This window comes from Cyprinodon variegatus, unplaced genomic scaffold (assembly GCF_000732505.1).
Source record: "Cyprinodon variegatus isolate N-32 unplaced genomic scaffold, C_variegatus-1.0 Scaffold341, whole genome shotgun sequence".
Classification (NCBI taxonomy): Eukaryota; Metazoa; Chordata; class Actinopteri; order Cyprinodontiformes; family Cyprinodontidae; genus Cyprinodon; species Cyprinodon variegatus.
Genome location: NW_015150794.1, coordinates 819,741 through 846,892, shown reverse-complemented (window position 1 = coordinate 846,892; position 27,152 = coordinate 819,741). Strand labels below are relative to the sequence as shown.

Below are 27,152 nucleotides of genomic sequence, written 5' to 3'. Positions count from 1 at the left end.
ACAGTAGCTCACCTCGTCTCCCAGCTGTGCGTTGGCCCTGATGTCCTCCTGCAGGCCCCTCTGAGCCTCCCTCAGCACTCCCAGCTTCTTACGGAGGCTCTCCATCAGCTGCTTCTGCACAACACAGAAACAAAGCTTTCAACTCACAACCGGAAAACAAACGGCAGCCCTTCGTCATCGCTGGTAACTCTGCTGAAAACCTCACTCACTCCAAAACCATTTGAACTGCTCCAGGGATTAAAGCGAAGAAAAATCCTGAGCCTGAACTTTTTCAACACAGTCAAGAAACTCTCTCTCAGTCTTTTTTTTTAATAAGCATTTTAAATGCCGCAATATTCACACTTAATGAATTATAATGCCAATTAAGGCCTTATTTTAAAAATTAATAATTTAATGACTTTTAATGACCAGTGGAAACCCTGTGACATGTGTTGTGAATTGGCGCTATATAAATAAAACTAAATTGTATTGAATTTTAAATCAACTTCTAGCCCACAGGTCTTTCTCGACAGGATAGCAGCCTCTGGTGGTTTGAGGAGGTACTACAGGGGGAACGGCTTCATCACAAATAAATCATCAAAAGTAACATTAAATAAAGTCAGTATTTAGGGGGGAAAAGTTAAATGTAACCTCTAAACAGGTACCTAAAGTTTGCGTTAAATTCTTGATTTACTTTGTTGTATTTTTAAGAGGAAATTAGTTCTGCAGGGTTTATACAGGAATGAGTAACTCCAATTTAATGCTTTTTAACGTTCATTTAATGCTCTTAGAAATAATTTTAATGCCATCAACAAGTACCCATGACTCTCATATACACACACATATATATATACACACATATATGTATGTATGTGTATATATATATATATATATATATACATATATATATATATATATTTTAATAACACTGCAAAATCCTCCGTTATCTTTACCGTCGACAGGCTGCAGCCATGTCTAGAATTCCTCGTTTTCCAGCCACTTTAGTTGAAATGTGCATTTTCCCAGTTCTCTAGCTTTTTCTCCGCCTCGTGCTTCTTTTACGAACATACGGTTTTCCGATCAACTGGAAACAGTTCCACGCAAACACACGGAACCAGTTATATCTGATATATTTTATTAAATTGTTTTTTATTTATTTTAAACAAAGCATTTTAAATGCCACGATAATCACATTTAATGAATTTTAATGCCAATTAAAACCTTCATTTAAAAAATAATTTAATGACTTTTAATGATTTTTAATGACCTGCGGAAACCCTGTTCTAAAATCTTGCCGGTTAAACTCTGACACTTCCTCATCTAGATGGTTGAAACTGTTTGGTTTAGTCAGTAAAACCTCACAGAAGACGTGCTGTAGGGATGGACCCGTTCCACATGAGGTTGGGTTCCTGCGTCTACCTTGTAGGTGAGCTCGTCCTCCTGGAGCTTCTCTCCGCGGTCGGTGAAGTCCTTCATCTGGGACAGAATCTGAGCCTTGGCTGCTGATGTGTGGTAATAAGACGAACAGCTGGAGCTCGCCCCAGACTGCCTGAAGCGAGAAAAACCAGCAGAGGAAACGGTTCATGGATGAATGATAATAAATGGAGCTGCTGACGTCAGGTGGGGGTGGAGTTACCTGTCCAGGCTGTCGGTGTTGTGCTCCGCAGACGGGCAGCCTCCCCTCCAGCTCTCCGTCTCCGACTCTCCCTCCCCGCTGGGCGGGAAAAGCTCCAGCTCCTCCTCCTCTTCCAGCGAGCAGCTCCCATCCAGAGCTTCGGCTGACGGCGAGTCTCCCGGATCAGGCAGCGTGTCGATATCCGTCTCCAAGACTGTGACGGGTTGAGCGAAGCATGGCAGCTCGCTGCTGATGGGCAGCTCCTCCACGGGCAGCTCCTGGAAATCATCGATGTCTGTTTCCAAGGGAACCTCCAGCTCTGCGTCCAGGCTGTGGGCGGGGCTCTGGCTCGGGCTCAGCGTGGCTTCGGTTCCAGACTCGGGGGGGTTCTGCCTCTGGTCAGCCTGGAAGCCTCTGCTTATAAACACCTGCTGCTGCTGCTCTGCTTGGCTGTAGTGAGCGTCAGCAGGACGACCATTTTCTAAGCTGGGGGAAGGCGCGGCGGCTCTCTCCCAGTCGGCTCCAGGTCTGACGCCAGGCTGTGATTCGGGATCCAGACTGTGGCTCACGTCCATTCCAGATGATCTGGGAGAGAAATGACATTTCAGAAACCGCCTCGCTACTTTAAATTGATGGTTAATTAAATGTTAATTAACTATCAATGTAAATCAGCTGCTTTAAATTGATAGTTAATTAAATGTTAATTAACTATCAATGTAAATCAGCTACTTTAAATTGATAGTTAATTAAATGTTAATTAACTATCAATGTAAATCAGCTACTTTAAATTGATAGTTAATTAAATGTTAATTAACTATCAATGTAAATCAGCTGCTTTAAATTGATAGTTAATTAAATGTTAATTAACTATCAATGTAAATCAGCTGCTTTAAATTGATAGTTAATTAAATGTTAATTAACTATCAATGTAAATCAGCTACTTTAAATTGATGGTTAATTAAATGTTAATTAACTATCAATGTAAATCAGCTGCTTTAAATTGATAGTTAATTAAATGTTAATTAACTATCAATGTAAATCAGCTACTTTAAATTGATGGTTAATTAAATGTTAATTAACTATCAATGTAAATCAGCTGCTTTAAATTAATGGAGAATATATTACAGCTAAAACGCTTTAACAAAAGGTCATGATGTCGCCTCACCTGCTCACTGGGCTGTCAGCTGGTGGACAAGCTGCGGGCTCCGCCCCTACCTCATCCTCCCTCTCATCATGGGGCGGGGCCACTGGCCTGAAGCCCTTCCTGGACAGCATGGGGCTGGGCGGAGCTGCGCTCTGATTGGACGGCTGGGATAGGGTTGAGGTTTGGATTCGGCTGCAGCTGCACTGAAAACAGCTCTCTGCTTCCTGCCTCTCCGGGGGCAGGCTGTAGGACCTCTGCCTCGACGTATCGGGCGGGGGGGCGTAGGAGAGGGAGTGAGCCGAGTGGCGTCCATCCGTGCTGAGGGAGGGAGGAGCAGCGAAAGGAGAGGACGCCAGCAGGGCGTGGTGGGAGGCCCGTCGGCGGTGGAACTGCTCCCATTTGGGCGGAGGTGGTCTGGGCGGAGGAGGCGTTTTCTTCTTCCTCTGCCTGGCAGCGCTGGTCGGGACTCCGCCCTCCTCCATCTCGCTCAGGGTCTGGCTCACGGAGCCGTAAATAGAGGGCGACCAGCGATGGTTGCTCTCGAAGCGAAGGTCGTTTTCAGACATGGCTCGTCCTCGGAGGTAAAGGGGAGCCGGCGGGGGGGCGGCGTTGCAGCCGTCTCGGTCATCGCTGCGACTGGCGGGCCGTCTGGAGTCCCACTGCGCCTGATGAAGGGGATGCTGCTGCTGATGGACGCTCTGCGGCGGCCTGGACTCTCGTCTCCAGCTAGAGTAGTCTCTGTGGTGGATGGAAAGCCGTAAGACATAAATAAAAGAACAAAGGAGAGTTTATGATGGATGGGTCACATCCATCTTTAGAAAAACAGATCAAAGTGAGACACTTTAGATACAGAGCATCCATGGAGTCTGAAGTTGATGAAAATCTCACCCTTTATCCATTGGTTTACGACGAGAAGAGGGGAGAAAAAAGAATGAGACTAACTGTTTTTACATCGTCATAAATATTGTTCTGAATGACGCACATGCATCAAAGTTGGCAAAATCAAAGTCAAGGGACGTCTGACGCTCACAGTGAAACAATTTTTTGAATAACTAATAGGGTTTTTACTCAGCACTCGTTTGTTTGGAGGGCTTTTTTGACATCTGAAAACTCGGCGTTAACATGAATCTTGAAATGCTCTGCCTGTTAGGTAGGGTTGGAGCTTGATGGAACGCTTAAACAAAAACAGGAAATATGGATATATTTGTTATAAGTTAATATTGTATAGCTTGTCTTGAAGGACTGGTGTGAAAACATAAAATTTGTTGCAAGGACAAAATAAAAAACTACAGTAAAAGCTGCAACAATGGCTTCCTTTCTGGATTCCCAGGTCACTTTAGGTCAGAGATGAGCGGAGGCCTCACATACCCTACATGCCTTTCTCCTCCCGTCTATTACATGTTTATATACATCCAAATACTGTGCATTTCACTGTGGTCACACTTTGGGAATGGATGATTGCCCCCCCCACACTTAGAGCTCATTAGACCTAAATCACAGCCAGCCGTGACTAAGTGGGCTTTCCGCCTGCCGATACTCAACGGGCCCACCCCGCCTAGTGACCCTGGAGGGTTATTGAAGCAGGTGTGTGTCTTGAACGCTGCCTCCCGACAAAAAGCGAAAAGTAAGAGATTCATGTTTGATAAGTAAACGTGATGAAAGTAGTTCAAATTGAGAAACTCACCTCTCTGTCAGGCTGTACTTCCTGCCAAGCTTGGTCGTTTCCTGTTGCGGAGCGTGAAACGTCTGCAAAGAGATTGGATGAGGTTATTAACACTGAAGGGATGCAAAAAAAGGATCCGTACAGTGGAAATTGTGGGTTGGAGCAGCTGAAGGGAAGTGGGTGTGCTCCTCCACCCTGCAATATTCTTGGGCGGAAACAAAGCTGATTAGGGTGGAGGCCTTTTCTGCTACATTAAGGACACTTTCTTCCTTCTATTGTTGTTTGCCACATTCTTTTTTTATCCATATCTTTCTATCAGGTACAACTGAACCCAAACGCTTGTTTTTGCACCACTTAACTCAACTATTTGTCAACATTTGTGTGTAAATTTAGTCTAGTCTCAGTTCCAGCATTTTTTTTCCCATCACCTTAAACTTATTCCAACTCGTCTAATAGGGAATTCCACAAACTGGGTGATGATTGGAAATGAGGTATTTTCAGCCGGATCGAGGAGTCAGAGACTAACGAGGAGCCAGTGGAAGTAGAGAAGAAATTAACTGAGACAACTTGTTGAGACCTGCTCACCGTTTATTCAAGCTGAGAGAGAGTAAGACTTTCAGGGGATAACAGGAAGGCTCTATTTATTGCAGCTAAATTTATTTGTTTTATACTGTTGGATTTTAAATTATTTGTATTACAGATTATGCTGGATCAGGAAACATTGTCTGCCCTATCTGACAACTGAAGCTTAANATAGGGTTTTTACTCAGCACTCGTTTGTTTGGAGGGCTTTTTTGACATCTGAAAACTCGGCGTTAACATGAATCTTGAAATGCTCTGCCTGTTAGGTAGGGTTGGAGCTTGATGGAACGCTTAAACAAAAACAGGAAATATGGATATATTTGTTATAAGTTAATATTGTATAGCTTGTCTTGAAGGACTGGTGTGAAAACATAAAATTTGTTGCAAGGACAAAATAAAAAACTACAGTAAAAGCTGCAACAATGGCTTCCTTTCTGGATTCCCAGGTCACTTTAGGTCAGAGATGAGCGGAGGCCTCACATACCCTACATGCCTTTCTCCTCCCGTCTATTACATGTTTATATACATCCAAATACTGTGCATTTCACTGTGGTCACACTTTGGGAATGGATGATTGCCCCCCCCACACTTAGAGCTCATTAGACCTAAATCACAGCCAGCCGTGACTAAGTGGGCTTTCCGCCTGCCGATACTCAACGGGCCCACCCCGCCTAGTGACCCTGGAGGGTTATTGAAGCAGGTGTGTGTCTTGAATGCTGCCTCCCGACAAAAAGCGAAAAGTAAGAGATTCATGTTTGATAAGTAAACGTGATGAAAGTAGTTCAAATTGAGAAACTCACCTCTCTGTCAGGCTGTACTTCCTGCCAAGCTTGGTCGTTTCCTGTTGCGGAGCGTGAAACGTCTGCAAAGAGATTGGATGAGGTTATTAACACTGAAGGGATGCAAAAAAAGGATCCGTACAGTGGAAATTGTGGGTTGGAGCAGCTGAAGGGAAGTGGGTGTGCTCCTCCACCCTGCAATATTCTTGGGCGGAAACAAAGCTGATTAGGGTGGAGGCCTTTTCTGCTACATTAAGGACACTTTCTTCCTTCTATTGTTGTTTGCCACATTCTTTTTTTATCCATATCTTTCTATCAGGTACAACTGAACCCAAACGCTTGTTTGCGCACCACTTAACTCAACTATTTGTCAACATTTGTGTGTAAATTTAGTCTAGTCTCAGTTCCAGCATTTTTTTTCCCATCACCTTAAACTTATTCCAACTCGTCTAATAGGGAATTCCACAAACTGGGTGATGATTGGAAATGAGGTATTTTCAGCCGGATCGAGGAGTCAGAGACTAACGAGGAGCCAGTGGAAGTAGAGAAGAAATTAACTGAGACAACTTGTTGAGACCTGCTCACCGTTTATTCAAGCTGAGAGAGAGTAAGACTTTCAGGGGATAACAGGAAGGCTCTATTTATTGCAGCTAAATTTATTTGTTTTATACTGTTGGATTTTAAATTATTTGTATTACAGATTATGCTGGATCAGGAAACATTGTCTGCCCTATCTGACAACTGAAGCTTAAGCTGGGAATACACGGTGCAATTTTTTGCCCTTTTTCGGGCCGACTTTACAGTAGTGCGAGAATTTTTCGATCGGGCCGACTTTCAGCCTGATCGTGCGTCGTATAGTGTACAGGGGGTAACGAGGGGCAATAAGCCTCTCACGACCACCTCCTGATCAGGAATCGGGGCGCGAGTGAAATCTAACTCTTTCTGTAAAATTGACAGACCATAGTAGCCACATTTGTTCAGCCATGTCTTTGTCCAAATAAGTTGTCGCCTTTTCTTTTTAGGGCTTTCAGGACAAAATTGCACAAATTACCAAAGCAGCAAGTTTCGCCCTAGTGAGCTTCATATTCCTCTTCTACTTGTTTGGCTTCACGATAGACAAATCTTATCTCAGACGTAGTGTGAGCAGGTAGATCGCATCAGATCATCGGGTCGCACAGTGTGAGAACATGCATCATGAGCTGTAAACTCACACTGTACGATGAAAGGGTTTTGTCGTACAGTGTGAGCTGCAGCTGCATGCAACCATTGAAAGAAATCGCTGTGTACGCTTAGCTTCAGTGCTCTTCAAGTGAAAAAACCCCAGGTCTGCTGTTTAAAGTTAGTGTCACATTCTTCTTGATTCTTCTTTATTTATAGAATCAGTACTTGCAAAGCAATTTTTATTTGAGCTGATTTTTTAACAACATATCTAAAACCCAACAGGGGTAACAGATCTGTTTCTAGAATTTGTCCTTTACTACAAACTAAACTGTTGATATTCCTATAATTTTTGTTACAATCATAGTTTTAAAGGATTCAAAGAGATGGTTATTAGCAACACTAATTCAGATCAACCTATGAGATGCAACTGGACATACTGCTACAAGCATGCTGTTGCAAACCAGAGGAGAAAGAGGGCTTAACAAACTTACTGCCCTCTCATGTTTTAGAGGTGAATGTCTCCTTTAGACCCATCAGGGTGGGGAGGCTGCACAAAAACACAGTAATGGAACAGATCCTGCTTTTCTCAGAACACCCAGATGGTATTTTTCTTGGCATGATAGGAGAAGACTTTTATATATTCAGCCACCTGCTTTCAGCAGCGCATAATGTCCTAGAAATAGAGCAAAGTAACCACTGCAAAATAAATACGCCCCCTTTTAAAAACGGCTCGGCGAACCTTCTCCATTTAAACGGAACAATAAGGGAAATTTCAGTATTTTAGATAAAAGGATATATTTTAGTTGTGGGTTTTAGAGTAACTTAAACAAGGCATCTGGAAATGTTTGGTGGGTTCTGTGTAAAAACTTAAATTTAAAATCCTACCTGAAGAAGAGATCATACAAACAAAATCAGCTCTTTTTGGCTGAATTTCTACAGAAAAACAAAGAATTTACCTTTGGTTTAGCAGTAAAGACATTCAAATATATAGCTTTAAATTTTGAAAAACTAAATTAAAAGTGTCATGCCGTTTTTCTCGCTATTATAATTTCAAATCTACTGTATAATTAATTTTATCTTGCATTTATTATTTATATTTAGTCCCTCTATAGCAGAGGTAACCAATTAAAAATCAGCAGGGTCCAAACAAAGAAAATAAACATCCAGTAAAGGTCCAGAGACAATTTTAATTATAATCTGTTACTTTAAACAGAACACTGTAATAAAATTAGGAGTTTATTCATCCATGTTATACCTTCAATTTTTTAATAAAAAACTATAAAAAATTGAACGTTTTTTCATTTTAAAATCTAAATTGTTTTTGAAGTAGAGAACAACAATCGTTCAGTTTGGTATATAGACAATTTCCTGATTCACATATTTTATAAAACACCTGAACTGACCATTTTTTCTTTCTTTTTTATGGATTTAAGCTGCCCTGCAAGGCTTTAAACCTGAGTTCGAATGGAGACAAAGCCATTCTCAAGCACATATTAAGCTGCTGATTCGTGAGCCTGGATCCATATCTATTTTTGATTCTGTTCATGATGGAGAATCCTGCTTCACAGCAGCAGGTTGAGCCAAACATCCTCTAAATGTGCAGGGTCATCTTTGAGCACGCCATTTCACATTTCTTTCTCTAGTTCACCACAGTTCTTCCAGCAGTCCACACTTTCTTTCTCTTTTTCTCATCCTCTTCTCCTTCTTTCCCATCGCCCGGCTTACCACAGGTTTGCCTTCTGTGTCTAAAAGTAGCAGCAGCAGCAAACCGGACTGACAGCAGCTCAATGGCTAATTTGAATCACATGTAGCCTAGTCCCGGACACACGGGAAGGTTTACCATATTAACAGGAGAGGCGGCTAAAGTGTAGTTTGGTTCTGTCGTCGGACAACATGCAGTAATTCATGAATGTTTTAAATCAGGTTGGGTCCAGATTAGCCAGCAGGTGGGTTTGGATCCAAACCGCGGTCTGCTAATAAGTGAGCTCTGCTCTAAAGTAAGGAATACTATAAACATACTGTGATGCTCTTTACACTCATTCAGCCTCTATTGGCATTCAACCAAATTGTCATTCATGTACTTTACTGTATTTTTATTGTATGTTTTTGAAATGGAAAAAAACTGAATATTGACATAAACAAATAAGATTAACTGCGGCCACTTTTATTAAAAAAACAACAACCCACAAACAATTTCAATATGCAGCAGATTCAGTGTCTGACCACTTTAACGTTGTGGTTTGGTCTGGGGAGAAATGAAGATAAAGTTTTCACTTTAATAGATAATACATTCCTGATAGAATGATGTTCATAAACATGAGTTTGTGTCTGCAAAGGGACAAGTCCGGCACATCTGTACCCATTAAGAATACCACACGTAGTAAGTGGTAGAATTCACCACTCGAGGTTATCACTGTGGCATCAGAGCCCCGAGCTTTGATTTAAAAAGCACCCTGGCATGCAGGAGTGCAGGGTTCAACATCCCCCCCCAAGGCTTAAGCATAGCAAAGTCCCTCTGAACAACAAAACCTGGTCCGCTTGGCTGAAATATTTGCTGATCTTAAGATGTGTTGAGTCCCAAAACAAATGTCAGTTTGGATTAGTCTGTGTCAACCGATAATGATACTTAGAGGATGTATTTCAGGGGAATTGTAAAGGTTCGACCCTGCTCTCCAGGGATTCGAATCAATTTGCGGTGAGGCTGTAACCCAACACTGCTATTATCACCAGAACCATAGAGCAATGTCGTTGCTCAATCTACCCTCAATCCCATGAAATATTTCAAAGATCCGTCCAACTTTCTATGAGATCTTCAGACCTTGACCACATGCAGGATGTGAGGTTCAGCTTCAGACCAACCATTCAACCACGGAGGACTTGGACAGAGCAACAATTTAACTCAGAATCCAAAAGCGGCCGCTAGATCCTTTTAGATACTGGTTGACAAATTAGAGTTAGTTTTTAGTCTTTCGGGGGTCAGACTTTTTTTCTCCTCACTGCGCAGCTTTAGTTACGTTTAGTTCTAGAAATATTCAATATTACCTAAAAGGATAAGGGGCCACTGAAAAAATAAAAAAAGTGAACTGATTTTTACATTTTATTTCAGTATAATATGAGAAAAAAGTCAGAATTCTGACTTTTTTTTGTTATTAATGGACAGTCCCAAACTATCCATTAATGGGTTTTTAATTGGAACATGTTTTTAAAGTGAAAGATTAATAGAAAAATACTGACAGCACGTCATCTAAACTGTGCTACGTCACACTAAACACAACACTCTTCAGTTTGTAGGTTATTACTGTGATAAGAATGTTAACAGGATCTACAGATTAAGAGGTTTTTAAAACAAAGAAGAAGCAAAACTATGTCAGAAGCTGTTCACAAGAAGACTACCTTCTAATGAGGCAGATCAACTGATCATACAGGTAAGAAAGCGGTCTAAACAGGACTTAATGTTGGAAACATTTGGTTAGAAAGAGACAAAAAGAAGACTGACCCTAGCAGATAACAGAAAGGCTGTTTTAAATCCCTGTTTGATATCAATAAACTTTCATACCAGCAGTTATGTCAGATTTCAAATATTTGCACCTTTAATGATTGTGTAATGTAAATCTGGTTATGTCTACAATGATGAAACTCCTCCTACCTCTGTGGGGGTGTAGCTCCTTGTGTTGTATCCCTGATGGAAAGCCTCTTGGTTCTCTGGCTGCATATGATTTCTGACGAGATGAAAAGCTGAATGCGGGACTTGGTTTTGGTTTTGACAATGAGAAAATGTCTGTTGTCCGGACCAGTTGTAGAACTGGTCCTTATACTGGAAGTTTCCTTGTTCTCTGATGCTAGGGCTACTGTAACAGTCCGGATGTGAGGGGAACTGTTGATTTTCCATCCTTTCCTTCTCAGCCTCTTTTGTCCTTTCCAGTTCCCTCTCTCGTTCTCTCTCCCACTGCCTCATCCTTTCCTCTCGCTGAATCTCTCTCAGCTTTGCCCGCTCCATTTCTAATTCTCTTTCTTGCCTTTCTAGCTCCTGCTGCCTCTCTATCTCCCTCAACCTCTCCTCCCTCTCCCTCAGTTGTTCCCTCGCTATCTCTTTCGGTCTCTCCCTGAAGGCACTCACAGACTGCCTTCTGGATTCAACTGTGTTTGGAAAATGGACACCTTCCTGCTGTACTCCTCCCTGGTAGGAGTATCTCCTTTGGGTTGAATTGTTGCTGATCTCCCCTCTCTGTTGATCTAATTGCCTATCCTGATGGTTCTGCCTGTGACTGATCCTCTTTGAGGCGTTTGACACAGGCATACCTTTGGAAGTCTCTTCAAAAAACTTCATTCTATCTGCAAACGGAAGTATATCCGACTCTTCGGATCGAGAGCTAGAAGAGGAGCGGCTATAGGAGGAGCTTGAGGAGGAGCTGAAGGCACAAACTCCATGCCGTGACCCAGTTACTCCTAACACCCTATTGCCCAAGACTCCACACTGTTGCTCTTGATCAGGTTCTGGCTGGAGCTTGTGCTCTGGGGTCCATCGCCAGCGGCGAGCCTTACCAGCAGGAGCAGGTTCCTCAACAACTCTAATGCCAACACCAAAGCTGGGAACGCCCGGATCTAGAATCTGAACAGACCTTGATCGATTATTGCCCTGAGTTAATAATGTGGTCTTGAGGACACCGAAGTCTGACTCTCCTGAGGTGTTTGACGTCTTCATCTGTGATGAAGCCTGAGAATCATCAGGGACCGCCGATGTGGCAAAGGCAACTTTGGTGCAATTGTTCTGAACAGGCCTGTTTGAGTCTGCTCCATCTTCACAAAGGTCTGACCCCTCCTCTTCTTGGACAGTCTCTCTGCTGCACAGCAGCCCTCCTGGTCCATGGCCACGCTGTAGCTGGGCCTTTTTCCTTTGGATTTCATTGCGTAGGTTGGTGGCAAAGCGCTCACTGCGCCGACGGTTCCGCCGAAGGTTTTTGGAGGAGCTCGACTTCTTCGTGCTTACTTCTGTTTCTGCCACTTCTTCATTTTTAACCCCAGTCCCCCCCTTTTTCACAAGTATTTGCTCGTCCAGTAATGTATCCATGCTGGCAGCTGCACTGAGCGGCTGAAAGGCACCCTCTGCTAGCTGATCAGAGGTTATCCTTTCTCCAGTTGGTTCACCTGGTACACTTACAGAACGACCCCAAGGGGTATGGTGATGAATTGGTGAGGGAGACTTCCCATTTACATCCAATCCTTCCAGCCTTCGACTTGAGCCCTCGTCCTCACATTCTCCCTCTACGAAAATAGATCCTGGAGTCGAGCATCGGCTACTTTCCCGCTTATGTGATGTGGGAAGTGCTGGGTCCTCAGTTGTGTTCTGGAGGGACAAATCGGTAGACCACTGGTTGCTGGAGGATACTGAGGGACCAGGAGTGTTTGATGGGTTAAAGGGCTCCAGAGAGGAATCATGGTTGTTTAACTGCAGTAGCTGAAGTTGAGTGGCGAGCAGCTTCTCGGGGGCACTGTGCCGGTGAAGGCCTGCGGATGAGTGCTTCGTTTGACAGTGGTTTACATAGGACTCCCCCTGAATCTCTTTAGCAGATTCAGAGGATAAGTAAGGTGAAACAGAAGGACTGATGGTAACTTTTGGGGATGGAACCAAGTCGAAGAGGTGTTCTGATTGAGTCTCTGATTTAGAGTCAGTTTCAGAGCTACTATCGCATCTCTGATGTATAGGTTTTTCAGTCTGTCTTTGGATAAATTTTGAGTCTTCTGAATCCGTATTGAAGTTTTCACTTTGATCACCCTTCTCTGATACAGGGAAACCATTTTCAATTGCAGAATCAACGTTCAGACAAGGCAGGTTGTCTTTACAATAAGAAACGCTGCAATCTTCAACTGGAGCCGAGGTGTAGCAGCTGTTGGCAGCTTTAGGGCGACTCCGGGTTGCCCTAAAGCTGTCCTTACGAGTTGGAGGCAGAGGGGGGTTGTTCTTTCTCTCCATTTGAGAATCTCCATTCCTTACAATCTCCAAATCCCCCTTTGTCTGGCCCTGTCCATAACAGCAGGATGATGGCCTCTCTTTTATCTCGGTGGACTTTGGTTTTGGCCTGGTCAACGATCTGGACTTGAGCACAATTAGATGCGCCTCATCTTGTGCCTCACCAGATGACCTCCCAAGAGTGGAGGCATCACCAGAGTATCCTTGATATGCTGGGCCAAGGCTCTGGAAGAGGTTATCCATGGAGGAGGCTTCACCAGGCCTAAGAGGCACCGTAGCGTAGTCAGAAGTGTTTGAACTGGCAGAGAAGGAGCTGTAGGCGGAGTCTCGCTTGTTGTTGAAGAGGGTGGGGTCAACAGGTGAATTGTGGGAGTCCGAGAATTGCTGTGCAGTGGGCGTTGGTGTGTCCAAGCTTTCCATAGAACCAAGGGAACTGCTTCGGTCAGTGGAGGAGTATGGTCTCGGCAACTGAGCCCACTGTATAGATAAGTCACTGCAGAGACAAGAACAAAAATGTTTTATAGTCAACATAAGAAGACAGAGGTGTTTCCAGACTGTTGTGCTATTTTTCTTTCCTCTATACATTCAGACTTTTGATCAGCACTGGATTATATTTAGGGCAAACCAGAAACAACACTTTAGAAATTTAATTTGTAAAAGAAATGTACAGATATATATCTATGTCAACTATTCACTAGGTTTTTCATAATGTTTGAAATAAAATCCATTTAAGTTTGTCATTGTAACTGGAAACATTGTGGTATTGATAGTTTTCCTGGAAAGAACATTAACTCCTATGAAGATATCCTTGCATTTCAAACATACCCATCATATTTTTCTTGGATATTGCGTTAACATCACAGTTGGGGAATCTGTTTCCTATTAGAACTGGGGTGAAGATCCACAGCAGCCCCATGTGTTTTTAAAGCCCCAGGGAGGAAGCCTCTTTAGGCCAAGAGGGATTTCCTCCTCATCAACTCCCACTACCGCGAATCACAATCTTGAAGCGATCCCTTGATTCCTCCCATCCTCTTTCCACCTTTCTCTTTCATTCCTTTTATTCCTGCCATTAGATTGTTCCCATCGCATCTCCTTTACATCAAAGGATAAAAGCAACTCAAAACGTCTGATGAGGAACATGTTTCTGTTACTCTTTTGTAGATACACCGAATCATTGCAAACATTTTACAAAAGAACCCCTTAGTGGTTTTGCAACAAAAACTCTATAAAAGCACTAACTACACCACTAGGCCTCACAGCCTATACAAGTACCTCTCATACTTACAAGTGTGATTCAGAGAAAGATTTTCCCTAAAGCTTGCCAAGGCAGATCAAATGGAATGGGTCTGAGATGGCCGTGATCCATTTGGCCAGGCGTAAGCGTGACCAAGCAAGGAACAAGAAAATGCTCCAGAAGTTCCCTGTGAATCCTGAACTCAGTCGATAAGCTGGAACCAAACCAAGTTTCAGCCATCACCTTGCAGAATATCTGTCATAAAGCATGGTCTCTTGGTGATCTGGTGAAATTCGAAAATCACCATTCCTAACTGACCTTGTACTGAATAATGATCCCATTTAATGCAGCGTGCATTGAATAAGGAAGAGAAAAAGCAGCCGGCGATGTTCAAATTCTACCCACTACCTGAATGTTTTCCAATTAATTTAAAACAAAATGATGATGTGGGACAGTTTAGAGATCTCTTACATTGCAAGAAAGCAATGTGATAAATGTAATTTATATTCAATAATAAATGCAGCTCTTTGTTGCCTTCTGCTGAGTTTGTTTCCTCATGGATTTGACTTTAGATTTCTATAAACCTGCACCCACATAAATGTCTTTCTGGGCTTAGTGTGCGATTGCTGCTTCTCGTTTGTGGGACATGTTAAAAAAAGGTTTTGATTAATTAAATTAATTTCGCTATTAAGCAGAAGGAGTGCTTGGCAGTTTGGAATAGGACAATCAATTTGACACAGTGGTCCTAGAGTTAGTAAAGGCAAACGGTAGGTATGACGTCTGTAAAGAAATCCATAGAGCCTGAACACATTTTGTTGTGCTGTTTTTTATTTAACAAAGTTTTATTTAACAGACACCCTTTGTCTGTCTTTTATGGAGGACCAATCCTGCTATAATTAAAAATAAAGAAATAAATAAGATGGGCCGCCTCCTCCTGATTCTGAAAAACTACACTGTTGACCTCTGTGTCCATGTGGTGGCGCTAACTGAAACACACGGTCTGTCAGAGCGTCCAAACGAAAAATAATAAAGTCAATACTTTACTATACTATAACGTTAGCATTGTTTTCAAAAACAGTTGCTAAATGTCTCAGCTAACTCAGACAACTTCATGGTAGGCAGCCATGTTTGTTGTGACTAGGGCCGCTGGCTGCCGACCAACCAATGGGCAGAAGGTGACCCCTTAAGACACACCCCTCATCATTTGCATAAAGAGGCAGAAATACATACAGAAATGTAAAAACGACAGGCAGAGGAAAAGTAAGAATAAACCAGACAAAAATATTATATCATGCACATAACTAAATAATTAAAGAAATAAGTAATACAAAATAAATAAAGTTGAAGATTATAAGGTGAAAAAACTAAGAAGCTTATTAAAAGAGATAGATACATTTATGTCTCACTGTATAATTTAATTTCTACCTACATTTATTTGTTTATTGTATTTTTGGGGGGCAATCAACTGTATGCATATTTATTTTTGAAGCATTTATTTACTTCTGTTTATTATTATTAATAATGGCAGGATTGGTCCTCCATAGCCTTTGGTGTCTTATTCAAATGATGTGTGAAGTTTATGGGGAGACAGAGTAGGGAGAAAAAGAGACAGAAATATCTAATGGGCTCTGGTCTCAAACCCAGTGCTGTGGTCCAACCAATAAAGCACACCTAGATGGTAGTTTTATAGTATATGTGGTTAACAGTTAATGTTTGACAAATCCTCTACCTAGGTTACTATTTACATATTGAATTTTGTGTGCAAGTAGCTATATGTTGTGCTATAAAGGCTTTGTGCCCTGGCAGTAGGCCTGTAGGAGACTTTCACTGTATTGTTCCAGAAACAGACATATTAGTTCTAGTTGATTGCTGCTTCTTGTTTTTAAATGTTATCTTAAAGAGGTGGTGGTGGTGGTGGTGTGTGTGTGTGTGTGTGTGTGTGTGTGTTTGGGGGGTAGGGGGGGTCTTTGACATGCATGGGTAAAAATACAAACAGCTGACTTCTCTTTAAGTAAAATGGGGAAATTCCAGTTATCAACCATCATTCAAAGCTGTCTCGCAAATCACAGCACCAGGTGGGGGAGGGGTAGCTATAATTAAATAAAAAATCAGCAGGGTCCGAATAAAGAAAATCAACAACCAGTAAAGGTCCAGAGACATTTTTAATTATAATCTGTTACTTTAAACAGAATTTAACACCAAATAAAATGAGGTGTTAATGCATCCATGTTATACAGAGAATTTTAAATAAAAAACTAGAATTTTTTTTTTCCATTTTTAAATCTAGAGTGTTTTTTTAAAGTAGAGAACAACAATCATTAAGTTTGGTATATAGACAATTTCCTGATTCACATGCTGGTGAAGGTTCTCAGTCATCCAGCTCATAGTCATTCCAAAAAAAGAAAATTGAAAATAATCCACTGGACTTGGTTTCCAAGTTTGAAGACGTTTCGCTTCCCATCCAGGAAGCTTTTTCAATTCAAAATGTCAGGAATAGCGTGCAGTTTATTGCAGTCTAACAAAAGAAGCCAAACGACCCCAATTCCAAATGGGTGGACCCCTTCGTCTGTTCCAATTTGCTTGTTTTCAAAACAAAAACAATGTTTTGTTGGGCTACTGTATATAACATCGAACTCAACACTATTCCTGACATTCTGAATTGAAAAAGCTTCCTGGATGGGAAGCGAAAAGTCTCCAAATTTGGAAACCTAATTCACATATTTTATAAAACACCTGAACTGACCATTTTTTTTAATAATTTTTTTCTTTCTTTTTTTCCGTCTTATTGAGAGCAGTGGGCTTTAGGCTGACCTGCAAGGCTTTAAACCTGGGTATGAATGAATTCTAAAGCACATATCAAGGTCCTCATTTTGAGCCTGGATCCATGTTTATTTTTGATTCTGTTCATGGTGGAGAATCCTGCTACACAGCAGCACGTTGAGCCAAACATACTCTAAATGTGCAGGGTCACCTGTGAGCACGCCATTTCACTTTTCTTTCACTAGTTCACCACAGTTCTTCCAGCAGTCCACACTTTCTCTGCTCTCTTTTTCTCATCATCTTCTCCTTCTTTCCCATCGCCCGGCTTACTACAGGTTTGCCTACTGTGTCGGGACAACATGAGGTAATTTATAAACGTTTTAAATTAGGTCTAGATCCGGATTAGCCAGCAGGTGGGTCCGGATCCGGACAACGGTCCACTAATCTGTAACCTCTGATCTACACATTTAACTTTTCAACTGAAAACAGTGTTTGTTTTTTTCTAATGTGATCGTCTTAAAGGGGAAGGCCGTTTTTTTTTTTTTACATTGGGCCCTTGATTTTACGTTATTACATCATGTTCTACTCACCCATATGAGTTTTGTTCCATTTGGAGCCGTTCTAAAGATATTCGGTTAGGTTATATCCAAGTAGGGTCTTCCTATGTGCAAACGACTTGAAGGCACAAACTAAACTGTTCATAATTTATCATTTATGGTACGCCAGCATTCATAACATGCAGGCGAATCACTGTCCCCCAGACATCCGCGGTTATATTTTTCATATTTAGATTTTTTTTAAACAAAGCGGAGTATGTATGAAGTCATCCGCGTGCGCCGGCTACCGTTCATTCCTCCTGTCTGGGGGACAGTGATTGTGCCTTCAACTCGTTGCCCATAGAAAGACGTTACTTGGATATAACCTAACGGAATATCTTTAGAACAGCTCCAATTGACACAAAACTAATATGGGTGAGTAGAACATGATGTAATAACGTAAAATCAAGGGCCCAATGTAAAAAAAACGGCGTTCCCCTTTAAGCTGCAATACATCTTTTAACGGAACAAAAGTTGATGCCTCTTTTCAATATACCCGATTTAAATGTGGTTTAAAAACACTGAAGATATTAAATGTTGAGGATTATTGAAGATATTTTTAGGTTCTTTACAAGGGGTGGACTACAGAGGATTAAAGCCTCGATTTTAAATCATTATGAATTGGCAGCGTTAGTTTACTTATAGGTATTTTTTTTATCAAATTGCAGTTTTTGGATGATAAAATAAATGTTTAAAACTGTTGTTTCAAACATTAAACTGCTCATATCAGCTTTGTTATATATGATTATTTCGAAAAAGAAAAAAAAAAGGATGTTGCAGAGAAAATGCTGGGCTGGACCAGCAGTCAGCAGCATTCAACAGCCTTAAAACAAAGTCAACTTTTTTGTTTTTGAAGACAGCAGGATATTTTTGAATCGTAAATAAACCTAATGTCAACTTTAGATCAAAATGAAAAAAACTGATGTGATAAAAACTAAGAGGACTGCAGCACTTTTTATTCATACTTTGAATGCATCCTTTTGAACAGAAAGTATTGAGCCAAACTTAAAGCACTACATTAGACTATTTTAGTTGTGGAGCAAAGAAAACCTTTAAACTTTTACAAAGAGAAAAAAAAAATGTATATATATAGTTTAGTGAAATAAGGCCAGTTAAAACCTTTCACAAAAAGATGACCCGCATCCATTGCAGCTAACCACTATGAAAGCATTTAAATTAAGGAAGTACGTTTATACACAGAATGATTGTTCCATTGGTTTATTTTTAAATCATATTCATCTGAGCAGAGACGTGAAGTGAAATATGAGCTCAATACAGTCTTAACGTCACAAAAGGGTGACATTAAGACTGCTAGCTACTAATTCTGTTCATAGGTAATTACTTTAACCCCTGTGGAAGGGCTGGGGAGCCCCATTTGGCTCTGGAGCAGCAGACTGCAGGACCCTCGCCTAGACGCCTCATGTTCAGCATCTTTAAAGTTTTTGACGTTTTAATAAAACCAACTGAAGCTGGAGTATAGACAGTTCCCTCAGTTTATTATTTGTCTTTTTCTTGAAATGCAAAGACTATTTGGGAGGCTTCTCAGATTATAGCTGCTGCACACTGTCCATCAGCTGGCAGAAGGAAGAATATTAGGTTTTCCCTACAGAGTTAACTTTTTACTCTCAATATAACCCTGTTAAACTACAGTAGGAGAGATGTTGTAAGACAAAACAGTCAAAAAACATATTTTTCCTTAGTTAAAAAAAAAAATATATATATATATATATATATGGAGGACAATACTGACTGTGGGAAAGAGAGTCATTATCTCCATGAGAAAATAATTTTTTTCAGTTTGAAAGGAAGTGAGTAATGAATGAGTGGAGGGCAGGCTTCTGTATAGATTTGACCTGGCTGACAGAGAGAGGAAACTGGGAAATAAGGTCGGAGCTGGACAGGAAACGACAGTCACCGCTGCCCAATCGCAGAGCAATCTGGAACATGCGAGGGCGGACGCGCCAGCGCAGATGCACCCTGGGATCGTGTAAGGACATTGGATGAAACCTCAGTGTGTCAGTTAAGCAAACCGCCATGGTTTTTATGAGCCGATCACAGATAAACCTCCTTCCCTCGGCCCTCGTATTGTGTCAGTACTTGCATAATACAAACCCCCTCGTACTGTACACATTGTCCTCTATCTTCACACAAGCTGTTTACTGGACGTCTTCCTCTCTTTGTCCACATGTTCAGGGAGTCACATGCCATTGTCCAGAGTTATGCCAGGAGCTGCCCTCCTCACCCGATGTGTATGTTGTATTTGATTACGCGCCTATCCGGGACTTCTCTGATGTATTCACCTGCCTTATTCGGTCTGATGGATATTATGGGGACAAAAGCCTGATTCTAAAGCAACTGACCCCTTTTTTAACGTGCAACTCATCCTATGCAAAGGTAGACAGGTGCAAGGGACCACGAGGGGCAGGGCTAATATCAAGAATGACGATGTGGATAAGGACGATAAAAAATGACTGCCAAATTAAACCTAACTGAAGGGTGAGCAGAATTACGCTGGTAGGTATGTTATGTTGCTTCGAGGGGTTAGCCAGAGCTAGTTCTTGGTGACCTGCTATGGAACCTGGCGGCTATCGAGATGAAAGCCTAGGCCTGCTCAAGCATGTACCGTTTCAACCAATAGGGATATTTAACTGGAATTGTGCCGTTCAACCCCTTATACTGTTGGAGTCACAAAGCTGCCATATTCCGATGGTGTTGCTTGCTTCACAAATCTAACCAGCGATTGGCATGACAGGCAAAAAGCTCAGCTTCTGTCCATGCAACAGGTCATCAAATGGAAGAAGCCTCTATCTGCTGCTTGCTACTTTAAAATCTGCATGGTGGACCTGGATTTTACCGAGGAAATCACGGCGTTTTATTCATTACAGAAAGCTAAAGTGCGGCGTGGCATTTAGGGTACACCAGAAAGATCCCAGTTCAGGGCTTCCTGTGGTGCTTCTGTCTGACCAGGACCCAAAACAATACCGTTTTAGGGGAGGAGTACTGGGATGAGAGAGGTAAGAGATTAGAGAAAGAGCCCAGACACAGAGAGCACCAAAGATGGCAGCCAGCCATGCCTCGCTATGGAACTAGGGAGCAGAGTCGAAGAGCGGAGCAAGATGCTGGGCGGCTGGGATCAGAGGAGTTCGAATGATGAATGATTTATTAGTCCTTTTAATGGCTAATTAAAACTTCTTTTTTTAAAGCCACTCACAAAGCTTTTAGATCACTTCCAACGACCTTCCATTTTCATTAAAAAACAAACGTAGTAATGCTGCGCTCCCTCACCCTACGTCAGTGGCACATCCAATAGTGTTCACCACGTAAAAAGACCCTACGTTTTTTAAACTCTAGTGACCGTCTCCGCACATCCACTAGAAGTGTTGGTGTATTTGTGGCTGTTGCATCGCAGTGGTCATGACCATGCCTCTACATAGGGACAAAATGTAAATCAATTGCTACAATTACTGGAAAAGCAGTTGGTGTAAACTAGCCAAAACAAGACAGGACAGTTTTTAGAAAAATATTGTTGAACTAAAGCAAAGCTCATGTTTAAATACATTTTAAAAAAAGCAGAATAAGATTAAATTAGCCGCTCATAGACCCAGTTTATACAGTTTATCTGCAACCCCCCCGCACCAAAAAGTCGATTTGGGGGTCAGTTAAATCTTAGGGCTTAGGTCTAGAAGTTTAGTCCGATTTCTAAGTTAAAGTTAGTTTAGGAAAGTGTTGGTGACGATCATGGTGATATGATGAAGGAGAGATCCACACTAAGTCAATACAAAGTCCAAATATGGGTAAAAGTACCAACATGTGGGTGTTTATCCAGATCAGGCAGGAGAAACCGTTGGAATGAGAGGCCAACGCACACAGACAGATGTTCTGCTATCTAACCCTCGTGGGACTATCAAATCTAATAGCAGTGCATTATATCACTGATTCTTATCATAAGGGGAACAAGTACAAACCTCTAACGTAGCACGCAGCAGAGCAACAAGGACACGCATCTATTTCTGTAATGAGTCAATATACAGACCAGACAAACTTCCTCTTTCTATCTAACAGATCACAGTTTACCTTGGTGAGATCATACAGGCACACAAAGGCTCAAGCGTCTACGCTGCGTGGCTGCTTTTAGTTCAACAATGTAGTCCTCTGTTCCTACTGTGGTGCAGGGATTAAAATATATCCATTATTTGACACGACGCTGAGCTGTTAGGTATTTTCAGCCAATTAGCTCATTGGTTACTGTTTTAACCTCTCTTTAAAGCTTCTCTTTATCTTGTGTCAATGTAAACTAAGCTATATGGTTTTGACTTTTGGATAAAACAAGCTTCAGACTGAGCAGTTAGCTAATTTTCAGACTAAATTGTCCAGCATTTAAAAAGCAGCTGCGTTTGTTAATGTCTCATGACTTGGCCTCTCAATGATGTTTTCCTGTTGTGCTACTGGTCATTAAAGTACCTACAGCTCACTATACTACAGGGGAAGAAAGCCATAATGGAAATTCACGTGTAGGGTTTCGATTGACATATAGAGAGTTTTGTCATTAACCTTTGCTTCTATTTTGACTTTCTGCGGGACGATCTGATGGGTTATCATTTTAGGATGTTTAAATAGGATCCTCAAAATAGATCGATGTTTCCTGTGTGGGCTGTATGCCTCTAAAATGTGGTGATGTCACCTGTTTCCTGATGATTGTTGGCTTTTCTGGATTCAGCCAGTCACGGTGAGCAAAGGAAAGCCCCGACAATGCTTCGCAGCAAATAAACAAAAAGCAAACCCAGCTATCTGAAAGAGTCACAATCTTTCGGAGAGTGACTTAAACTTTTAAATTCCACTTTGAATAAATGGAAACACAAAAATAATCAGATTATTGCTTTTAAAACATTTATCATCAGAAGCAGTGCGGCTAAAAGTAAAATAAAAGGCCGTAATTTATCACTTTTACAGCAAAACCAAGTATTTAAGACACAGTAAGTGCACAAAGGGATCTAATCTCAAATCATCACACAAAAAAACATCAGCTAGTTTTGAAATTGACTTTTCAAAATACTTTTAAACAGCATTGGAAGGTAGACTGTTTAACATTTCAGCAGTTTGCTGAAAGAATCCTCCCCCTTTTCACCTTTACTGGTTGGCCATTTGGAAACTCCAAAAATCCAACCCTTTTTCTTGTCAGTGAACACACCAAAGCAAAGTGGTAACATAAACAATGTTTGATTCGGAAGATGCTACAAACAGAAGGAAGTTATTATCCATTTTCAATATTAGAGATCGACCAATGAAGGTTTTTGTAAGGTGGATGATGATTATTTCGCCATCAATGTCACTGATCCCTGATATTTGCTGCAGATTATGTTTGGGGGATGATTTTTGGAGTCGATTTAGCTTTTTTCTTCCTCCATTTGCTTGATAACGGCACAATGAAAACAGGGTTAGCAGAGGAAGCCAAATTTAACGCAGAGATGCTGTTCTGCTAAAGCTGTGTCGATTCAATGACTCTGAATGGCTGGTTATACTCCCCGCAGCAGTGTGTCGCAGACATTTTTGATTTATGCCCCATATTGAAGCGTGGTCAAGCGCTATGTTATTGCACGCCACAACACTAGAGAGACAGTCACCAACTAGCTGTGGGTCTAAATACGGCCGAGGCGGTGAGGAAGTGGGGGCAAGTTTTTCCGACAACGGCGGGACAAGAGGGCAAAAAAGAGCGGGGATCCAGGTGGAAAAAGGGTCCCAGCGTTTTCGTGCACCTCGCTCTTCTAGCTGGTGCGACTTCACTAGTCGTTTTACACAAAGAGCGGCAAAAAAAAAAAAAAAACCCGGAAAGGTACCAAACAGGAAATATGCATAATGTAGAGCGGATGTAGATTTGACCAATCAGAGGCCTCCTGTCTGCGGTCACCTACAATTTTTGAGAGGTTCACCAGAGTGTCTGAGGAGGGGGCGGGGCATATCTGCGTTAACGGCGAGACTCTCAGCATAAATCAGCCTTAAGGCTACGTTTACACCACAGCCTGAAATGATCCAAATCCAATTTTTTCCAAATTGGCCAGTGTCTGAACGGCCAAGTGGTAGTTATCTATCCTGTACCTAGAGAGGAAGGAAAACAACAACCATGGCAGACATTAATGTGGAGAGCAGTCTTTCTTTTCGACCTTATTGAAAACATTGCGATGTTAGTGAGTTGGCTCCAGTTGGAAAAGCAATTAAAGATCGCAAAATCCGCTCCAGCACTAGCATTCATGTTTACTTCTGTAAACACAGAGCACGCTCACTACTTGTAACATAACTGTGTCCCCTACTGCACATGCAGGACACTTGGGTTGTATGAATGCAGTTCACACTGGAGATCACATACAAGTCGCATATATTTGGAAATGTGAACGACCACAGAAAACAATGTGATTTCACCCCCAAAAAAATCGGAATTGAGCATTAAGACACTTTATGCTCAAGACTTCCTAGGGATCATTTTGCACTCAAAGTAAGAAAACTATCTAATATAATCCCGATATATAGATGCCAACAAATGACCTCAAGCGGAATTGCGCAGACAAAAAGCAGCTGTGATGGGTCCTTGGTATGCCTTTCAGGCTATCAGAGGTCGGGTTCGAAACCGGCCTGTGGTCCTTTCCCTCACGTCTCCCCCTCTCTCATACCCCATTTCCTGTCAGCCTACCTGTAAAAAAAACAAAAAAAAACAGCCACTAGTTCTGTAAGAACTCAAAAAAAAATAAAATAAAATAAAGGTTTGTTGTAAGGTCGATAAAAGCAAGAATCTTAAAATTTTAAAATGTTTTATGAACATTTTAAAATGAAATAGACACTAGTGACATTGGGGACTGGTTTTAGCAGAGCGACTGATTTCTGGACGTTTTTGGTCTGATGTTGCTCCTATTATAAGTAATTTAATCAGCTATTAGTAAATGAGAGGTAACGGCAGCAGCATCAGTTTATCGGTTTGTGGCGTCTCACCTGTTGTCGGTTGTGTGCCAGGGTAGAGCGTAGGAGCCGGAGTGGAGCTGCATGGCAGACGGAGGGGGAGGAGGGGGGAGCGGAGGGGAGTCTGCAGGGGGGAGGAGTGGGGTCAGAGGTGGAGGAGACGGAGGAGGTGGTAGGGGGAGCGTCTCCGACAGCTTGGCCAGGTGCCAGGAGTGAGGCCTGATGAGAGGGACGCTGCGCCTGTGTGAACGAGAGGAAGACACAGGGTCAGGGTTTAATCCCTCCAGGAACCAAAGCTGGAGCGCAGAAAGATTATCTAGACTTTAGATTAAATAAATAAAAACAAACCAGCACTCTGTCACTTTGTGACCTATTACTGGATCTTTCCTGTTGGCTGTCACCTTCCCCCCCCCCACCACTTTCATAGTTTATGTTCTCAGCTGTTTTTTGTAACAAGGAGGCTCCGATGAAACGCAGACCAACCCCCAGCAGAGCCTTCAGCACAGAGCTTCCTTACAGTCTGCTCGGACTTTCCCAGCGCTGCCATAAAACACTCATCTCACATGAGCAGTAAGTTCTCCAGTCAGATCTAAGTCCAGGCATTCCACCGCGTCCAAAAATATTCCCTAATTCCTTTACACAGACTTCCGATCTCACTCGCCGGGCCAAATTCAACTGAGCTCCCCCGCAGACAAAGTGTGAATTTGAGATGAAGAAACAATGAACACTAAGAGAGGTCAAAAAGCACCTGGGAAGAGAACCAGATAAGTATGATTGTTGGAGACTAAAATAAAGCTCATATCTTTAAAACAACACAGCGGCTGGAATCCTGCTGCTTGGTGGAAGGAGCTGGAAAAACTGCTGAGTTGACAGCTAAGGTTGGACTAGATTTAGGCCTGGAAACATGAGGTCTATCTATAAATGCAGCTGCTGAAAACGAAACAGATCTGGAAGCCAACATCTTTAAGTCTCACCTTGAAAATGGTTTAAATAAATAGAGGAAGGACCAATAAAAACCTCACTAAATTCTGTTAGGACTGATCCGCCATTCTAAAATACTTGGAAATGCAGGTAAGGACACCGTGAGGAAGAGAAGACAATGTCCAGGATGGATGATTAAACGGAAATCAAATCCTAGACCGTTCTGAACATGTTTAGAACCTGCCAGACAGATCTTTATTTGAACCAGTACCAGGACATAAATAAGAACAGAAAAATAAAAAACGAACCTAGATGACCTAGAATTCAGTTGGACCTACAGTTGGGCAACAGCCCAAAGTGAAACGTACGGTTCTCAAAACAGAAAGTGCTAAAACTGTGAAAACATACTAATCTGGGTATTTCAGAGAAGCACTTGAAGTACAATTAAGGAAGAAGAATGTAGATCCTGGCACCACGAGGGAGAGGAAAACACAGTTTTTGAGTATTATTGTTTGTGATAAAGCAGGAGCAGCAGACCCACTTCCAAAATAAACACTCTAGTTTCCTGGTTATGGCTTCTTTGGAGGGATTTCCATCTAAGCCCAGTGATTGTTCAACTCTGCTGACAATGTCCTTGAATTATCCCCTGAGAAAGTTTATGTAAACCCGCAAATGCGCGTCTACCAGTTTGTTTGTGTGGGAGTCATCCTAAGTCAACCAGAAAAAGTATCATTATTGAACGCACCCCTTTCAGTATCACTTCCTTTTACGTCAAGTTGAACTTTCTGAAAATAATGAAAAAGACAAACACAACAGGAAGTGAATAAAAACATTTATAACCAAGTAAAAAAACTTGAAATAAACAAATATTCCAAAATACAAGTTGTGTTTTTCAATCTACTACCCTGGAACATTGATGTGTTATTAAATAGGAAAATCAACCAACAAACAAAAACACTCCAGAAAATTCAGCATCTTTTTTCCCTATAAGCTGAGAGGTCCCGAGGTTTTGATTAGCAATGATGGGAAAATGTCAAGTGTGAAGAACTGCAACATTAACACACAACAGAATGCTGTATATATTTCCTCTCTGTTTTACCACATTAATTTAGTAATTTTGGACTATCAGTGAAACATTTTAGCAGAGGAATGTGTGGGAACAGCCCGACAGCGTGCATGCATCTAGTCTGTCCAACAAACATAATTTAGTGCTAAGTGAGTCTCAGAAATCTTAACTGCACCAAATTAGTTTAATTCTGGAGAGCGTAATGGCTGTGAATACATGAAGTAGAAAGACAAATACTTCTAAAACTGCTTTAAGTGCCAGCAGCAGATAATAGTAATTCTCTCTTACCAACATAGTCAAAGCCCTCTATAGAGCTGTTAGCAAGAGGCTACAGATGTACCGCATATTGGAGTGTGACTCTAACTGCACTAAGTGAGGTAAAATAATAAGATAGTAAGCAGAAAGAAAGGTAAGGTATAAGCAAGGCAATGTAAAGCAGTAAGAAACGTAAGGTGTAAGCAAGGCAAGGTAAAGCAGAAAGAAAAGTACCGTGTAAGCAAGGAATTGCAAAGCAGTAAGAAAGCTAAGGTGTTAGCAAGGCAATGTAAAGCAGTAAGAAAGCTAAGGTGTTAGCAAGGCAATGTAAAGCAGTAAGAAAGCTAAGGTGTAAGCTAGGCAAGGTAAAGCAGTAAGAAAGGTAAGGTGTAAGCAAGGCAATGTAAAGCAGTAAGAAAGCTAAGGTGTTAGCAAGGCAATGTAAAGCAGTAAGAAAGCTAAGGTGTTAGCAAGGCAATGTAAA

General features: G+C 41.7%; 1 protein-coding gene across 3 annotated transcripts in view; it reads right to left on the bottom strand.

Moving 5' to 3' along the window:
• Positions 1–27,152, bottom strand: part of shroom4 (shroom family member 4) — a 97,748-nt gene that overhangs the window by 2,738 nt on the left and 67,858 nt on the right. For 2 of the 3 annotated variants that reach the window (XM_015385493.1, XM_015385496.1), the window contains 7 exons: positions 24,460–24,666; positions 10,570–13,384; positions 5,784–5,845; positions 2,760–3,476; positions 1,616–2,179; positions 1,399–1,528; positions 13–114 (listed from right to left, as the gene is read on the bottom strand). In XM_015385493.1, coding sequence (XP_015240979.1) covers positions 13–114; positions 1,399–1,528; positions 1,616–2,179; positions 2,760–3,476; positions 5,784–5,845; positions 10,570–13,384; positions 24,460–24,666 — 4,597 coding nt within the window. Of the gene's footprint in view, positions 1–12; positions 115–1,398; positions 1,529–1,615; positions 2,180–2,759; positions 3,477–4,422; positions 4,485–5,783; positions 5,846–10,569; positions 13,385–24,459; positions 24,667–27,152 lie in introns of all 3 variants that reach the window. The other variant, XM_015385494.1, reaches the window with a different exon arrangement.